The following is a 19,797-nucleotide window of genomic DNA, read 5'->3' on the forward strand; positions in this document are numbered from 1 at the left end:
ACGGGATCAGCGCATGCGCAGTGGCGCTGGCACCAACGCGCACATGCACAGTGGCGCCGGCGCCAATGCACGCATGCGTGGTGGTCTCCTTAAATGCGTCGGCCCCGACGCAACATGACGCAGGAGTACAGGGCTGACCCGTAGGAAAAGAGGCCAGGGGACAGAGAGGCTGTCCAGCCGATTGGTGGGCCCCGACCGCAGGCCAGGCCGCTTAGGAGCCCCCCCCGGGGTCGGAGCCTCCCTCACCCCCCCACAGGCCGCCATCCGACCCTTGCACGCAGAGTTCCCGCCGGCTGCCAGCAGGTGTGGACGGCGACGGCGGGACTCAGCCTTTTAACTGCGGCCGCTTGGCCCATCCCGGGCCGTGAACCAGCGGATCGGCCGCATAGAGCGGCCCGCGACCGGCGTTGCGGCAAACACGTCGGCGCCAATGGCGCCAGCGGTGAATCGCATGCTGGCGTTGGAGCCCGGTCGCGGGGATTCTCTGGCCCAGCCCACGGCTGGGAGAATCCCGCCCCTGACATGCCTTGCAGAGAAGTGCAGCGAAGCCTCGACTGAAGGATTCTATTTTCCACCTCATTGAGCCTCTTGCCAGTATTCTGCAGTTCATCTGAGTGAGCATTAATGTTCTATGTTAGAACAACGAGTTTTGATAATGTTTGATAATGTTTGCAGTCAAATGCAATGCCTGCGAGATCACTGGGCCCAGATTCTGCTCCCCAACCAAGTCGGCATGTTGAGGTGCCCCAGGTGCCTCTGACTACTCCTTTTTTTTTGAGGATTTTATTGGCATTGGTGTCATCAATACTTCCCCCAAAACTGTTCCAAGGGCAAAGCACAGTGGGCGAGATTCTCCCATATGGGGAGAAATCGTAAGGCGGGTGTCAAATCCGGGTGGGTTTGACGCCAGCCACCCCCTTCCCGACCGGGAACCGATTCTGGTCCCCGGTCGGGGCTAGCAGCCCGACGCCGTAATCTCCGGCATCACGGGCTTAACGAATTTCGTTAAGCCCGCTTGCCTGAGTTAGCGCCGGCTGACGCGTCATATGACGTTAGCCGCGCATGCGCGGATTGGAAGACTCCAACCCTCGCATGCGCGGATGACGTCATCGCGTATTTGCGCGAAACCCGCGCATGCGCAGGCCGGGATGCCCCTCAGCCGCCCCGCGAATGGATACTGCGGGGCGGCGGAAGGACAAATAGTGCGCGGGCATCGGGCCCATGGCACCCTTGGCACGGCCGTGGTATGGCCGTGCCAATCGGTGCCATGGTTATAAAATGCGAGTGTTTACGGCCGTTTTTACGAACGGCCAGACCAGGTGTGTTTGCCGTTCGTAAAAACAGCCGTAAAGGGCTGGGAACACGGCCCATCTATCAGCTGTGAATCGCTGCCGGCCGTAAAAAAACGGCGGCAGCGATTCGTGTCGGGAGTTGGGCGTGGGGGGGGGGGGGAGAATAGCGGGAGGGCGTCGGAACAGCGTGGCCGTAAAATTTTACGAGCCACGCTATTCTCCGAACCGTCGTGAGTGCGGAGAATCTCGCCCAGTGTATACACGCCAAGAAAAAGTGATTATGAGCCATGCATCAGGATAAAAAAAAGGATTATAAAACGAGCAGTGCCAGAGCTCACAGAGACACGACCACACTTGCATCATGTGACCCCCATTTTAAGAAAAAAGCTAGGATGATCACATTGTACACACACTCATTTTCTTCAGGTTGCATTTTCTCAGTTCTTAATATCCACTCCTTATGGATGAAGCACGAGCTGCGTCTCCAAGTAGTTAAGCTCACGGAATCATGACTTTCCCCACACTCGCCCTCTTTTTCGAAAAATCTAGGATGTAGGCCATAAGGTCCAGGGGATTTGTCATCGTTTGGCCCGATTTGACTCTCTGTGATATCTAGTTGTGCCAATAGAACACCACTGCTTCACAGGCCTTATTAAGGTGTCACCAACCTTTGGATCACAATGGATCTCTGACTTTTCACAAGCCCACTTAGCTTTATCCTTCAGCTTGTCTTTTTGGAGTCTCTCTCTCTGCTCCTCATTCTTAACTTCACTGAACAGCACCTGTTTTCAATCCCTGTACATGCCCTTGACTTCACAGTTTGCCTGGAATTTTCTTCTGTTCCATTCCCTGGTTCCTGAACCTTTCTGTTCTTTAGCTTCTCTAACTTGCTTTCTGTTACTTCGTATTGTTCTGGCAGTTTCTGTGGAATGCTGCTTTGTTCTGGGCCACCTTGTTCCAACTGAACAAAGTGCTTTTGCTTTTCTGTGTGAGCCCTTCGTTACTTAAATGATGTGAAGGATTTGGTCTTTCTCTGAAGTGATTGAAAACTTCGCAAAGTCAAGAATAGGAATGCCAGTAACAAAATTGTTTTATACTATGGTCACAGAATCACAGAATAATACAGTGCAGAAGAGGCCCTTTGGCCCATTGAGTTTGCACCAACCCATGAAAGACTTGCCTACTTTTGTGAGGGCCATGAAGAATCCAACATGAGTTTGTAGAGTCAAACAGAAAGTAACTTTCGTGACAACAATATGGATAAAGTATCAGCCGTTCACTACTGCTTGCCGCTCTGACCGGTACCACACTGGCCAGCTCTATTTATACAACTGCACTGCTAATGATTGCCCCGTTCCCCCCTTATTGGGGTAGCACATATTCCCTAAAGAACATGGGGTAACCAGTTGTCCCCAGCCAATAGGATCCGGGCAGGTTATAACACCTACTTAATCCCATTTGTCAGTATTCAGCCCATAGCCTTGAATGTTCTGGCATGCCAACTGCTTATCCAGGTACCTTTTAAAGGATGTGAGGCAACCCACCTCTACCACCCTCCCAGGCAGTGCATTCCAGAACTTTTTTCCTCAAATCCCCCCCTAAATCTCTTGCCCCTCACCTTGAACTTGTGTCCCCTTGTGACTGATCCTTTAACAAAGAGGAACAGCTGCTCCCTCTCTATCCAGGGGCTGGTTTAGCTCACTGGGCTAAATCGCTGGCTTTTAAAGCAGGCCAGCAGCACGGTTCGATTCCCGTACCGGCCTCTCCGGACAGGCGCAGGAATGTGTGGCGACTAGGGACTTTTCACAGTAACTTCATTGAAGCCTACTCGTGACAATAAGGGATTTTCATTTTTTCATTTTCATCCTGTCCATGCCCCTCATAATCTTGTACACCTCGATCAGGTCACCCCCTCATTCTTCTCTCGAAAGGGAAAATGTATTAAAATATTGATCGAGACAAAATTGAATCAGTGAGTTGTCAAATCATGATATAGTGTAGGATTTGGACATGTATCATTATTGATTCTCATTATTAATATCCGTAGCTTTTTATTTGGTCCTTTAGCTAGGGTTCTCGATTCAGCAGGTATTGGTGACATGGTGGCATTGCTGCCTCACAGCGCCAGGGACCTGTGTTCAATTCCCACCTTGGGTGACCGTCGGTGTGGAGTTTGCATATTCTATCCGTGTCTGCGTGTGTTTCCTTTGGGTACTCCAGTTTCCTCCCACAGTCCAAAGATGTGCAAGTTAGGTGGATTGGCCATGCTAAATTGCCCCTTAATGTCCAAAGATGTGCAGGTTAGGTGGGGTTAGGGCAGGGGACTGGGACTAGATAGGGTGCTCTTTCAGGGGGTTGGTGCAGACTCAATGGGCTGATTGACCTCCTTCTGCACTGTAGGAATTCTATGGTTCTATCCTGTGGTTCTAAGTTAAATTTGTTTGAATGTGATGGCTAACAATATATTGCATATTTTATTCTAACAGAACCTAGAGCTTCTATTGAAAAACCTTTGCAAGATGTTGAAGCTTCAACAGGTGAAGATGCCACTTTCTTTGTTGAACTATCTGCAATTGCTCCTGGGATGTGGTTCTTAAATGGAAAAGCTATACAAAGCAATGATAATTACACAATACAGAGAACTAAAAATACACACACACTAATAATTAAACAAGTGAGGTCATTGGATAATGACATTGAAGTGAAATTTGTAGCGCGCAATACTGAAAGCACTGCTAAATTAAGAGTGAAAGGTGAGTAAATTATTGCTGTTGATTTTTGATTGTTTATTAAATTATGTTATTGTTTTTTCAAGAAATATTTGGCCTTGATGAATGTCTACCCTAATTCAAGGGTGATCCTTTACAAAGAGGAACAGCTGCTCCCTCTCCATCCTGTCCATGCCCCTCATAATCTTGTACACCTCGATCAGGTCACCCCTCAGTCTTCTCTCGAAAGGGAAAATTCATTAAAATATTGATTGAGACTAAATGGAATCAGTGAGTTGTCAAATCATGATATAGTGTAGGATATGGATATGTATCATTATTGATTCTCATTATTAATATCAGTAGCTTTTGAGTCCCCCTGAAAGAGCACCCTATCTAGTCCAAGTCCCCTGCCCTATCCCATTTTGTGAGTACGCAGGTCCTTCAGTACACAAGCCACTTTTATATTTGTATATCAGCGAAGACCACTATTTGGGAAACATATCAATATTCCAAGTGGTAACAGTATTACGTTTATAGTCAAAAGAAGTTCACAATTGGTAAGCTAGTATCTACATTAGAGGTTATATGAGCATGCTGTTATTGTTATTTATTTACGGAGCAACCACGAGGATGCTTGTGCAGTTTTAAAAATGTTTTGGTTTTTCCCTCAGGCAACCAAAAAAATTAATGAAATTAATACTCTACAGACTAGGGTCTGAGAGTGAGGGTGGGTTGCTATATTTTTGGATTTCAGTTATTTTCTTGATGTTCATGCTACTCGATGTTGAATCTTGACCTTATGAACAGAACTATATGCTTTTACCTTCCATTTTCTAGCTAATTATAGTGAGCCCAGTGGTTAAAAAACTTTTGCATTCTAGATAGCTTATATTATGGCTGGGATTCTCTGGGGCCGCCCACTAAACACGGGATTCATGATGACCCTCAGAGTCCCGTGCCAGGCTGAAATCAGGATGCAGTGCCAGGCGGCAGACCCGTTGCGGGTCCCCGTACGTGCCCTTAACAATGTCCCAGTCAGGCTTCCCGACCTGGCAACACCATGAAAATAGTTCATTAGAGCTATTTCACATCTCATTGATTGGCAGGATGTACTTTTCACTCGCCAGCTGGAGTTCTCTGGCATACCTAGCCAAGAGTACGACTGGCATGAAGTGGTACAAGTCTTGAGGAACATGGGCCTAGCAGCTTGCAGTCCGAGGGGCCAGCATGGTGGTCAGTACCCTCCCAATAATTGCCTCCAAGGTGCCGAGGGAGGTCCCTTATAGAAGATGAGAAAAAAATTGAACAGTCACTCAGTATGTATAAATTAAAGTTGTACCGTAATAAAGTGAAAGTGTTCTCATCTTTATCCTTAAACTCTTTAAAAAGTCCATCAGTATGCTAAGTTCAAAGGTTTGTGAGATGAGGGTAAAAGTTATTCCTTCAAAGTGGTCGAAACTTTTTGAATTGGTTTTCACAATCAATTTAATTGCCCTTTAAAGGATAGAAGACTATGGCTAGAAGACTGACATGTCAAGGCAGTTTCAAAGGAGAGAATCAGATTGTTTATTTATATAGCTCTGCAGTTATACATTAACTCGGGTTAGCAGGTGTTTTCCTAACGACAGGTTTTTTTAAATAGTGAGACTGCATCTTGTTCTCAAGTGCTTCCTGGAAAGAACAGCTGTGGGGGCTGCCCCTGCACTTTTGCCTTCTTGAACTGCTAATTCGTTGTTATGAGATGGAACTTTGCCTGCATTTGGCAGTGTGTGACAGTGGGCGGGTAAAGCGGCATTGAAGCTGCCAGCGCTAACAGCAGTGTTCTCCACCATATCGTTGGAAATATTAAAAAAGATTCAAGGGACAACATCACGTTTGTGCGGGGGGCAGTGCCCAGTTCATGGGCATGACCCTCATCCCCTAGTGATGCACCTGAGCTCTTTTGGGAGGTGTGCCCAAAAGGTGCACGTCGTGGGGGACAAGTTGTACGTAACACCAGTCTGCCCTCACCTTGATGTGAATGGATTTTCTTACAGGTAGGGGAATGATTCAAGTGTAGAGGCCTGAAAAAAATGTAAATGAATTATAGTGATGTTCCCGACATTGAACATTAGGATTCCCGTTATGTCATTGGCAGAAGGCAGGGACTAACTCACTTTACACTTTTATGTTGGCATGAAATGTGATTTGGGCTTCTCACAAGATCTTCCATCCCTGTTGCCAAAGCTGAAAACAATAGGAGTGGAAAATCACCACCATAGTATTCTCAACTTTAGAACACTAAACTATAGAACTATTAAAGCTATTTGGGCCATATGTCTGTGACAGTTCTTTGCTAGAGCAAAACGAAGCAGATTTAATTGCCTGACCTGCTTATGTTCTGTTCTTATACCTGTCTAACATCCTGGGAATAATTTTCAGCCTGTGTTTGCAGTCAGAGAACGGTGATGTCGACGGACAGTAAGTTGAGAATCGGTAAACATGATTCTCGCTGGTGATATTGCGTTTCCCAATTTTCCATGGCCTTTTGCCAGTCACGTCATTGGGTTCACGCCCATAAAGGGTGAGAACCTCAATTTCATGTTTTAGCATACATTTTGATGACATTAGCCACCACCCACATGACCCCCCCCCAAATATTCAAACCTCGCCAATATTACATAATGTCGGCGAGATTTACAACAGCAATTTTAAAACGTGATTCAGTCAAAGGGATCTTCTCAGGGCGGAAATGTAAGTATTGCCCCCGAGGAGGAGAGGAACATGCGCCTGGCACTGCCCTGTGGCACAGGTTGGCACAGTCTGGTTGCTGAATGCCTTCTTCACCACCCTGTCCGCCTGGTCAAGGAGCTATGAACCTGTACTCCCAGATCTCTTTGTTCTGTAACTTTCCCTAACTCTCTACCATTAACTGAGTAGGTTCTACTCAGTTCTCAAATGAAGAAATTCCGCCAGGTTAGCCAGTCAGTCTGAATCTGCGGGTGGTGCTTCTGATCGCTAGCTGAGCAGAATTCTCTGGCATGCGATTAGGGTAGCTCATTGGTCTACTTCTGGCATTGTACGGCGGTCTTCCTGGTCATGCTGCCAACACAGAGCTGCTGTCACTGCCTCTCGGGTGGTACTGGTGTCTCTGCTGCTGTTCCTCCGATCCCCTCAGGGGAACAGGATGTTCCATCTTAAATCCACAGTGTCAAGAAGCCTGGTCAGGGCTGCTGCTGCCATGCTTGTGTTGACTTGGAGTGATGGAGTGTTTAAAAGCAGCTCCCTCTTGTTAGTGGTGAGACGCTGAGGCGCATGTCTGGCGAATCAGATGGCAAGACGGCCAGTATTGGAGAGCTTATGGGGACTCATTTCCGGCATGAAGTGCCATAAATACAAGCCACAGTCTCGCTAACACGGCCATTAAGAAACACCCCACCAACTGCGCCCAAAATTATACTTAGAAGTTGTCCTGTTGAATCGCCCCCGCATATCCAATAATTTTTTTCTTAAAAGAAGTAATGATTTCTCCTTCAACTGCCCATCAAAGCAAAGTTCCTTTAAAAAGAATATTACCTTAATCTCTTTCCTCACTATCTTAGTGATAATTTTAGATTGATGACTGCTTGTCATTTACTCCCTATTGAGAGGAAATAGCCTTTCCCTATCAAAACCATCATAATTTTAAAAATCTCTATTAAATTTCCTTAATCCTCTGTGCTCTAATTACAGTATTCCCAGTCTATCGTTTCCATCTTTGGTGTCTTCCTGGTGAAGCTACATTCAGTGTTTTTTTAATAGCTTTAATGTCCTTTCAATAATAGGGTGCTGAAAACTCTATGCACAGTTACTAACTGTGGCAGAATCAATGCTTTGAATACATATATAATTGTCTTTTTAACTATCCCTTATTTGTAATATCTATATTTTTATTGACTTCTTTATGGCTTTATATACCCAGTTAGCTTTCATTTGGGAACAAAATTAATTCCTGGAGTTGATTTTAAAATTTTGAATTGACTCTGATCATTGGTTGTAGAAGTTTGGAAAGATGTTGTGCAGGATTCTCCGCCCCGCCGCATCCGTTTTCTGGTGTAGCATGCCCCCGCCTGCAGAGGGATCATCATACCGACAGCTGGCCAATGCGGTTTTCCATTGTTGCCATCCCAATGCCATCAGGAAATTCACGGTCGTGAGTGCGCTGCAGGCGAAGCGGAGGATCCCGTCAACGGAGAATCCACTTGCCTGCCTTTGCATATTGTTCATCAGAAAATGGAATGGGGCATGGAGAAGTCTAAATGTAAACAGAAAATAACTTTCTTAGTTGTAAAACAAAAGCTGAATGATGTCCTTTTTTAATAGCATTGCCACTGGCGCCAGTGAATTTCAGAAACAAGTCAGCAGAAAAGGAGATTATTTTGGCTTCACTGAAAGGTACAGCTCAGTTTATTGCTGAGATTTCTGTTAGAGCTGCAAAAGTAACCTGGACAAAAGATGGCAAGGAGATCAAGTCGAGCAAGAAGTATGAATTTCAATCTTTGGATCAACGCCGCATCTTGAAGGTCAACAATGTAACTTTAGAAGATGCTGGGATTTACGAATGTGTTTGTGATGGCAATAAAATGTCATTTCAGCTCTGTATAAAGGGTGTGTATGTTATTCAGCATTTATCAGTAAATGTGCATGTCATCTCAAAAGTCGTAGTGCCAACCAAACTAAGGTGTAGGTAGTTGAAATATTATAAAATATAAAATAAATTAATTATTTTGATGTTAATTTAAAATATATCATCGTCAGTGTTAGGACAAGCCTAATTAAACTATTGATTTCAGCAAACCAATAAGGTCTTTACCAGAGCTGTCGAAATACTTTAAGATTAGGAAATAAAATATAAAAGTTTTGGATTTGTTTTAAAGAGTGACTTACTCAAAGTTGGATTTCAGTTTTAAACCAGCGTGTATTCGTCAGTTTCAGTAAGTGACTGTAGGCTGTCTTGCACTGACCATTATATTAACCGTAAGTTAATTTCACTGAACTAACCTATGATGTACAAAACTGAATGGGCCAGATTGTCCGAAATGTTGACACACATACTTATAATTTCTTTGAGTTACACCAACAATTTGGTTTCTGTTTTGGTACCAGTGGAAAGAAAGTTTTTTCCCCCAACTCCCCTTCCCAATTTTTCCAGTTTCACAGAGTCAGCACAGAAGGAAGCAGTTTGACTTGCTGTGTCTGCACCGGTTCTCTGAATGAGTAATACACCTAATACTAATTCTCACTTTATCCTCACAACCTTGTACATTCTTCCTTTTAAGATAACAGTCTCATTCCCTTTAGAATGTCCCAAATAAACCTGCCCCATTACACACTCGGGCGGAGCTTTCCAAATCCCACCCACTGACTGCGTGAAGACGTTATCCCTCACGTTTCTTTTGCCAATTATTTTAAATCCGTGCTCTCTTGTTTTTTTACCCTTCACAAGTGGGGACAGTTTCTCCCTAACTCAGATTAGCAGAAAAAGCCCTTTGGCCTATTGAGTCTGCACTGCCGCACGAAAGGCACCTGATCTGCCAATCCAAATCCCATTTGCCAGCACTTGGCCCATAACCTCGAATGGGTCAAGTGCTCATCAAATACTTTTTAAAGGACGTCTTGCCATGCATCTTCTTAACCGAGTAGTACAACACTCCATATGCTTCACCCAATGTCTGTGTCTATGTATTTACATTGTGTATTTGTCGTATGTCCGATGTTTTTTTCATGTGTGGAACGATCTATCTGGACGGTACGCAGAATAATACTTTTCACTGTGCTTCGGTACATGTGACAATAAACCCAAATCCAATCCAAATCTTCCCTTCGTCCTTGCGGCTACTTTGTCTAGACCGCTGATGGTTTTAAATACTTAATTTGAAATACTACCAAAGCTCCTCTCATCTTTTCTTTTCTTCAAGAAAAGTAGTCCTAACATCTCCAATCTATCTTTATAACTGAGATGCCTCATCCCTGGAACCATTCACGTTAAACTTTTCTGAACTCTTTGTAGTGCTTTCATATCGTTCTTAAAGTATGACTCGCAGAACTGGACGTAGTACTCCAGCTGAGACTGAACTAGTGTGCTATATAAGTTCAATGTAATCTGCTTATTCTAGTTTTTCAATGCCTCTATGAATGTGGTGTGCTTCATAAACTGTTCTCTCAATCTGCCCTTCAATGAATGATTCACATTTCACCCCGGTCTTCTGTTTTTGCATGCCCTTCAGAATTGGAACTTTTATTTTATGTTGTCTGTCCATATTCTACCTACCAAAATTACTCATTTCATATTCCCCATCTTGCATTCGTCCACCCATTCTACAAACTGGTCTGTGTCCTTTTGAAGTTCGACACTGTCCTCATAATTCACAATGCCTCCAAGTTTCGTATCAATGGCAATTTTTAAAATTTAGCCCTGCACATAGAAACATGCATAGAAAACAGAAGCAGGAGGAAGCCATTCGTCCCTTCAAGCCTGCTCTGCCATTCGTTATGATTATGGCTGATCATCATGTTTAATACCCTGCTCCAGCCTCCCCCCCCCCCCCCCCATATCCCTTGATCCCTTTAGCCCCAAGCGCTATATCTAATTCCTTCTTGAAATTCCACAATGTTTTTGCCTTAACTACTTTTTGTGATAGTGAATGCCACCAATTCACCACACTCTTCACCTCTATTCCAAATCATTTATCCGTTATCCTCAAACTATGACCCCTAGTTCTGGACTCCCCCACCATCGGGAACATTCTTTCTGAATCTACCCTGTCTAATCCTGTCAAAATGTTCTAAGTTTCTATGAGATCCCCTCTCACTCTTCTAAATTCCACTGAATATAATCCAAACTGATTTAATCTCTCATTTAACAGTATCGCCATCCAAGGAATCAGCTTGGCAAACCTTCACTGCACTCCCAAGAACACCAAAACTGCACACAATACTATTGTAGGTGTGGCCCCACCAATGCCCTATACAATTGTAGTAAAAAAATCCCTATTCCTATACTCAAACCCTCTAGCTATGAAGAACAACATACTATATGCCTTCTTTACAACCTGCTGTACCTGCATGCTTACTTTCAGCGACTGATGCACAACGACACCAAGGTCTTGCTGAGTCTCCACCTTACTCAATTTGCATCCATTCAAATAATAATCTGCCTTCCTATTTTTGCTACCAAAATGGATAACGTCACATTTATCCAAGTTATACTGCATCTGTCATGCATATGCCCACTCAGCCTGTCCAAATCCTGCTGAAGCATCTCTGCATCCTCCTCACTGCTCACCCTCCCATCCAACTTTGTATCATCTGCAAATTTGGAGATACTACATTTGTGTCCTTGTCCAAATCATTAATATATAATGTGGACAGTTGCAGTCCGAGCACAGATCCCTGCGGTACCCCACTAGTCATTGCCTACCAATCGAAAAAAGACCCATTAATTCAATTAATTAATTAATTTTGCTACCTGTTTCTTAACCAGCTTTCTATCCATCTCAAGGCACCACCTGCAATCCCATGCGCTTTAACTTTACACAGTAATCTGCTATGTGAGACCTTGTTGAAAGCCTTCTGAAAGTCTAAATATTTTTTTTAAAATTTAGATTACCCAATTATTTTTTCCAATTAAGGGGCAATTTAGTGTGGCCAATCCACCTACTCTGCACATTTTTGGGTTGTGGGGGCGAAACCCACGCAGACACAGGGAGAATGTGCAAACTCCACACAGACAGTGACCCAGGGCCGGGATTCGAACCTGGGACCTCAGCGCCGTGAGGCGGTTGTGCTAACCACTAGGCCACCGTGCTGCCCGAAAGTCTAAATAAACTACATCCACCGGTTCTCTCTGGTCAACTCTACTAGTTAGATCTTCAAAGAATTCCAGTCGATTTGTCAAGCATGATTTCCCTTTCGTAAATCCATGCTGACTTGGTCTGATTATACCACTGCTTTCCAAATGTTGTGCTATGAAATCCTTGATAATGAACTCCAGCAACTTCCCTAGTACAGACGTTAGGCTCACTGGTTTACAGTTCCATGTTTTCTCTCTAACTCCCTTTTTGAATAGTGGGGTTATATTAGCTACCCCCCAATCTGCAGGACCCATTCCAGAATCCAAAGAATTTTGGAAAATGACTGCCAATTTATCTACTATTGCTAGGGCTACTTCCTTACTTACTCTGGGATGAATATTATCAGGTCCTGAAGATTAATGTGCCTTCAATCCCATTAATTTCTATGAAACCATTTCCCTACTAATACTATTTTCCTTCAGTTCCTCATTAAAACTTGTGTTTCTCAGAACTTCTGGTACATTATTCATGTCTTCCTTTGTGAAGACAGAAACGATGTATGAATTTAGTTCCTCAGCCTTTTCTTTGTTCTCCATTATGAATTCTCCCGTTTCATCAATCTTTTTCTCTAGAGAAAACCTTTACAGTCGGTTTTTATGTTCCCCGCTAGCTTACTTTCATATTGTATTTTACCTTTCTTAATCAATCCCTTGGTCTACCTTTGCTGAATTTTAAACTATTACCAATCCACAGGTCGATTGCTTTTTCTTGCTAATTTGTTTGCCTCTTCTTTGAATCTAATACTATCTCTAATTTCCCTTGTACGCCATGGTTTGGCCACAGTTCCATTTCTACTCTTGCACCAAATAGGAACAAACAACTTTTGAAGTTCACCTATTCATTTCTTGAATGCCTGCCATTGCCATAGCCAGCTCATGCCTCATACAATCGTAGTTACCTTTATTGAGATCCAGGACCCTAGTCTTGGAATCAACTATCACTATCCACCATGATAAAGATTTCTATCATTTCATGGGCACTCACCCCAAGGGTTCTCTCACAACTAGGTTACCAACTAATCCTTTCTCATTGTACAATACCCAGTCCAAGATCGCATGTTTCCGAGTTGGTTCCTCAACACATTGGTCCAGAAAACCATCCTGTATACACTACAGAAATTCCTCCTCTATTGCGCTGCAACTAATTTGATTCATCCAACCTATATGCAGATTAAATTCACCCCATAATTGCAGATGTTCCTTCAATACAATGTATCAATTACAGGATGTTGCCTGGTATGGAGGGAAAATCTTATGAGGAAAGGCTGATGGACTTGAGGTTGTTTTCGTTAGAGAGAAGAAGGTTAAGAGGTGACTTAATAGAGGCATACAAAATGATCAGAGGGTTAGATAGGATGGACAGTGAGAGCCTTCTCCCGCGGATGGAGGTGGCTAGCACGAGGGGACATAGCCTTAAATTGAGGGGTAATAGATATAGGACAGACGTCAGAGGTAGGTTTTTTACGCAAAGAGTGGTGAGGCCGTGGAATGCCCTACCTGCAACAGTAGTGAACTCGCCAACATTGAGGGCATTTAAAAGTTTATTGGATAAGCATATGGATGATAATGGCATAGTGTAGGTTAGATGGCCTTTAGTTTTTGACTTCCCATGTCGGTGCAACATCGTGGGCCGAAGGGCCTGTACTGCGCTGTATCGTTCTATGTTCTATGTTCTATGTTCTAATACATGCATCTCTGATTTCACGTCTAATGCTACTCCCAACATTGCCACTGCAGTTTGGTGGTCTGTATACCATCCCTACAAATACTTTTTTGCCTCATGGTGTTCCTTATCTCAACTCATACATATTCCATATCATCTGTGCTAATATCTTTCCTCAATATTGTATCAATATCTTTAATCATCAATGCAACCCCATCACCTTTTTCTTTCTTCTGTTCTTAAAAACTGAATAGCCCTCAATATTTAGTTCCCACCCTTGGTCACCTTGGAGCAATGTCTCCGTAATCCCAACTATATCCTACCCCTTTACATTTATCTGCACAACTAATTCATCCATTTTATTTTGAATGCTCCGAGCATTCAGGTACAAAACCTTAAGGCTTCTTCTTTTAATATTTCTTGACCGGTCCCTGCTATTTTTTACAGTGTCATTATCTGATACTGGCCCGTGATTTCTCTGCCTATGTTTTTTCTTATTCTCCTTGCTGGGTTTTTCATTTGTTCTTGATTTCCCCTGCTCTGAATCCTTACATAGGTTCCCATCCCCCTGCCATATTAGTTAAAAACCCTCCCCAACTCCTCTGGCAAGTACCCCCCCCCCCCAGGACATCAGTCCTGGTCATGCCCAGGTGTAACCCATCCAGTTTGTACAGGTCCCACCTCTCACAGAACCGGTACCAATGCTCCAGCAATCTGAAACCCTCCTCCTCACACCATCTCTACAGCCACGTAGTCATCTGATATACCATAAGACATAGGAGTAGAATTAGGCTAATCGGCCCATTGTATCTTCTCCACCATTCAGTCCTGGCTGATCTGGGGCTGGATTCTCCGACCCCCCCGCCGGCGTGAATCCCGCCCCCGCCGGCCGCCGAATTCTCCGGCACCAGATATTCGGCGGGGGCGGGAATCACGCCGGTCGGTGGACCCCCCCCGGCTGGCGTGGCGCCAAAGGCCTTCCACGCCAGCCGGCCGGAGCGGGCCTAGCCCCTCAAGGTTAGGGCTTGGTCTCTATTGATCCATGGGAAACTCCACTTCAAACCTTGCTCCAGCCCAAAAAACGTTAACTGCTGCTCTCTGCTTTCTGTTACTCAGCCAATTTCTTATCCATGTCCCTATTTTCCCTTTTACGCGATAAATATTCGCTCACGAGTTTAGTGTGGCATTGTATCAAACACCTTTTGAAAATCCATGTGTGCTGTGTTAACAGCATTGTCCTCATTAACCCTCTATGTTACCTCTTCAAGAAATTCTGGCCAGTTTGTTAAACACATATTTTCTGAAGAATTCATGAAGGCTTTTCTTAATTAACCTGGATTTGTCTATGACCGGAATTTTCAAACCCTGCCATAGGGCAGTCAGAATCTTTGTTTATTTATCTTTCCCTTCAAGGTTGAATGCATATGAATTACCCTCCTCCCTCATTTTTCCGACCCATTGATGATAAACATCCAAACACTGGTTAGAAAAGAGGAACTGAAAGCACCGAGCTACTTTGAAGGTGCCTGCAGCTGTCATGCAGTAAAAGGGTGTTTATTTGAGGTTAGGAACAATGGGGATGGGGGCGGTACATCAGATGCATTGAACAGTAAAGGGAAAGTTAAATAAACAAAACTCCACTCCTGCCTGCTGTGTAAAAACTATTAACCTCAATCAAAAGCTAGTTAAAGTTACTGGACCATGAAATTGAATAAAAACAAAGGTTCTCAAGGGATGTCATAGTTTTTTAAAGGTTGTGACCATTCTAGGAAGACTCAGAGACTTGAGAAAAATGCCGGGTTAAGAGGATGGAGTTGAGTGAGGAGCTGTGAAGAAGGGGGATGTACTTGAGGCTTCATGGGTGCACCTGCTGCTCATACAGGCTACAAAAGGGAATCTCAAAGAATATTACAGCACAGGAACAGGTTCTTCGGCCCTCAAAGCCTGTACCGGTCATGATACCAACCTTTGCCAAAACCCTCAGCACTTGTGCCATATCCCTCTATACCTATCCTATCCATGTGTTTGTCAAGATGCATTTTGAACACCGTTAATGTAGCTACTTCCACAACCTCCCCTGGCAACGCGTTCCAGGCACTCACCACCCTCTGCGAAAAAAAAAACTGCCCCGCACATCTCTAAACTTTGCCCCATGGACCTTAAACCTATGTCTCCTGGTGAGTGACTTCTCCATCCTGGGAAAGAGTGCCTGCCCATCCACTCTATCCATGCCCCTCATAATCTTGTAGACCTCTATCAGGTCACCCCTCAACCTCCGGCTTTCTAATGAAAACAGTCTCTCCACATAGCTAACACCCTACAGACCAGGCAACATCCTGATAAACCTCCTGTGCACCCTCTCCAAAGCCTCCACATCCTTCTTGTAGTGTGGCGACCTGAATTGTGCATAATATTCCAAGTGCGGTCGCACCAAGGTTCTTCACAACTGTATGACTTGTCAGTTTTTATACTCGTGCCCTGTCCAATGAAGGCAAGTATTCCATATGCTTTCTTTACTACCTTGTCCACTTGTCTTGCCACCTTCAAAGATTTGTGGACCTGCACGCTCAGATCTCTTTGACTTTCTATATTCCTAAGAGTTTTGCTGTTTACGGTATATTTCCCCCCTATGTTTGACCTACCAAAATACATTACCTCACATTTGTCTGGATTAAACTCTATTTGCCCTTTCTCTGCCCAAATCTCCAACCTATCTATGTCCTGCTGTAACTTCTGACAATCCTCAACACTATCTGCCACTCCACCAACCTTGGTGTCATCCGCGAACTTACTAATCAGAAAGGCTACATTTTCCTTCAAATCATTTATGTACACTACAAACAACAGAGGCCCCAGCACAGATCCCTGTGGAACACCACTAGTCACAACCTTACATTCAGAAAAACATCCTTCCACTGCAACCCTTTGCCTCCTGTGACCAAGCCGGTTCTGCATATCTTACCACCTCACCTCTGATTCCGTGTGACTTCATCTTTTATACCAGTCTGCCATGAGGCACCTTGTCAAAAGTGAAACTGACTTCTGCTGTCAGTTCAAGGGGTACTCTCTCACCTACAGCATCTGAGACAAAGGGAATCCCTTCTGTAGAATGGAGTGCTGCTGTGATTTGAAAGCCTTCCAAGTATCCAGGATGCAAGAGATTTCCCAGGGTTAGAAGGGGCAGTCCAGCCACGAGAACCCATCCCAGGGGAGAGTCCCGCGGTCAACCCCTTACTTCCAGTCCGAGCCCATCCAATCCCCAGGAGCCTTGGGGGGGCCTTCACTCTTTAGCCCTGGAGTGGCAGAGGGGCACATGAACACTGGACCTACCTCCTTGACTCTCCTGAGGTCTAAAGCACCAGACCAGGGCGTCAGTGCCAGGGGCAGTGCACTCTTGCCACTGGCAAGGGATGGGGCCTGAGGGGCAGGGACTGAAGTGGGGTGTCTGAAGCCGGGAGGGTCACCCTCATGCTTATAGATGGGGGTGGGGGGGGGGGTGAACTGTTATTTTAGTGGCAGGATGCTCCTCTTTGCTGAGGGATTGGGTGTACTCCCCTCGTCAGCGGAGAATCACCATTTCTGCTGTGGGAGGTGTAAGGAGGTCCTGTCTGTGAACTCTGGGATCTGGATGCCCTTTAAAAACTGCGGCCAGAAATTGGTGAAGGCAGGCTGACTGGCATCCGTCCTGTTTGCATCTTTCAACATACTAAAAGTATAACTCGCCCTAGGGGATCCATTCCGGCTTTCCGGCTGGTGGGAACACTCTAGTCTGGAAATAGGAGAATTGTGGCTTAGTGTCAGTGGGCTTACTCAAATGCGTGGAATGCTAAATTAAAGCCCAGTTTTATTCCCTTTGACTCACCCACAACAAAATCCAGTTATTCTCAATCAGGAGAAGAACCCTGTCTAATTGTTTTCCTTCCTTAATTCAGAGGCATCTTTTCTATCCTTGTGGCTAAAATGATCCAATTTACCATAAATTAAACCGATAAATATTACATCATGTGGTGCATTTACTTTGTGTATCTTGTGTTGCCCTATTATGTATTTTCTTTTTATTTTCTTTTCTTTTCATGTACTTAATGATCTGTTTGATCTGCTCGCAGAAAAATACTTTTCACTGTACCTCGGTACACGTGACAATAAACATATCCAATAATTCCAATTTATCTAGTAATTGGGGAAGATAACTTTCTTTTCACTGCCAAGTAATGTTTAAATATTCATACCAGAGGAAACATTTTCCTGCTTATTTGGCTAATCCCTCCTGAGCAAATAATGGAATTATCTCCTCTCGGGAATAAATATTCTCCATTAATGTCTTGATCTGGCACTAGTTCTTTAATCACTTATTGATAACAAAAAAAGTTAAAGTATGTTTGATTACTAAATTTTTTTATTTTCCCATGTTAGAGACTTCTCGATTTTTTAACAAAGATAAAGTGGAACGCACTATTACTACTGTGTTTGGAGAGAAAACAGAGTTCTTTATTGAGACTGTTGACGCCGATATCAAAGTACAGTGGTACAAAGATGGGAAAGAAATCAAGCGAACAAAAAGGTTTACACCAGAAAGCAAGGGAAAGCAACACAGGCTTCTTATTTCAACTACAACAAAAGAGGACGAAGGCACTTATACATGCAAGTGCGGAGAAGATACTATGAGCTTTGATTTGAAAATCATAGGTAAGTATAATTTTTCTTTCAGCACCAGTCTGAAAAAGGAGGAATGGCATAGATGCTAAAGGTATGGTCAATGGGCGGAATTTTCCATTCTCTGCAGAGTGCTGGCTGAGGTGAGAAAACGCAACTGGCTTTTCTCACCAGCAAGTGCAGCACTCTAGAAAAAAATCTGGATGTGTGGTCCACGTCATCATACTGTGGAGGGGGGCGACCTGATAAAGCCAGCAGCTGTGAATTTTTAAAGGGCCCTCCAATCTCCGAACAAGTTCTATGCCTGCTTTGAACAGTCAGCCACATCAGTGTCACCCGCCACAACAGCCTTGGACACACCCATACCCACTATTACAGCCTCGGAGGTAAGAGCTGCCTTCTTGAAAGTAAACCCGCAGAAAGCGATGGGCTCCAGCGGAGTCTCTGGGCAAGCACTCCGAGCCTGTGCTGACCAGCTGGCGAGTGTATTTGCAGATATCTTCAACACCTCACTTCTCCGCTCCGAGGTCCTTACCTGCTTCAAGAAGACCACCAGAATACCAGTACCAAAGAAGAACAAGGTAGCGTGCCTCAACGACTCCTGACCGGTGGCCCTGATGTCTGTTATCATGAAATACTTCGAGCAGCTAGTCATAAGACGGATCAATGCCAGACTCCCAGATGGTCGCGATCCATTGCAGTTCACCTACCGCGGCAATCGATCCACAGCAGATGCTATCTGTCTCAACCTACAATCAACTCTCCAACATCTCGACAACAAGGACACCTACGTCAGGCTGCTGTTCATAGACTACAGCTCTGCCTTCAATAACATTATCCCAACAAGACTAATAACTAAATTCTGCAACCTTGGACTTGACCCCTCCATGTGCAGCTGTATCCTTGACTTCCTCACCAACAGACTGCAATCTGTAAGGATAGGTAACAATACCTCCTCCACAATAGTCCTCAACACCGGGGCCCCGCAAGGATGTGTACTCAGTCCACACTCTACTCAATGTATGTTAAGGAATGGGTTAAGAGACATTCCACTTTGTCAGAATGGAGATACAGAGCTTCCCAGTAGAGCCGGCTTCCACATTGCTGGAAGAGGTGCTGATGACAAGGGGATTGGAGAAGGGGGGTAGTATTGTGAGTTTATGGGGCTATTTTGGAGGAGAAGAAGGTGCCGCTAGAAGGGATCATGGCAAAGTGGGAGGAAGAGTTGGGAGAGGGTATGGAGGAGGGGTTCTGCTGTGAGGAGCTCTAGAGGGTGAACGCCTCCACCTCGTGTGCGAGGTTTGGGCTGACACAGCTGAAGGTGATGTATAGAGCGCACCTTACAAGGGCGAGGATGAGGGGGTAGAAGATGTTTGTGAACGTCGCAAGGGTGTGGGGGGGGGGGGGGAGCCCGCAAACCACGTTTTGTATTGGTCCTGTCAAAAGCTGGAGGATTACTGGAAGGAGGTGTTTAGGGTAATCTCTAAAGTGGACGTGAAACTGGACCCGGGCCCTCGGGAGGCCATATTCAGGTGTCGGACCAGCCGGGTTTGGAAACGGGCGCGGAGGCAGATGTTGTAGCCTTTGCCTCGTTGATCGCCCGAAAGC

At 44.7% G+C, this 19,797-nt stretch overlaps 1 protein-coding gene across 3 annotated transcripts in view; it reads left to right on the forward strand.

The window, feature by feature from the left end:
- Window positions 1-19,797, forward strand: part of obscnb (obscurin, cytoskeletal calmodulin and titin-interacting RhoGEF b) — an 896,193-nt gene that overhangs the window by 44,972 nt on the left and 831,424 nt on the right. For all 3 annotated transcript variants that reach the window (XM_038798455.1, XM_038798456.1, XM_038798458.1), the window contains exons 5-7: window positions 3,779-4,045; window positions 8,345-8,629; window positions 17,950-18,222. In XM_038798455.1, the coding sequence (XP_038654383.1) occupies window positions 3,779-4,045; window positions 8,345-8,629; window positions 17,950-18,222 (825 nt within the window). The remainder of the gene's footprint in view (window positions 1-3,778; window positions 4,046-8,344; window positions 8,630-17,949; window positions 18,223-19,797) is intronic.

Source organism: Scyliorhinus canicula, chromosome 5, assembly GCF_902713615.1.
Source record: "Scyliorhinus canicula chromosome 5, sScyCan1.1, whole genome shotgun sequence".
NCBI classification, from domain to species: Eukaryota; Metazoa; Chordata; class Chondrichthyes; order Carcharhiniformes; family Scyliorhinidae; genus Scyliorhinus; species Scyliorhinus canicula.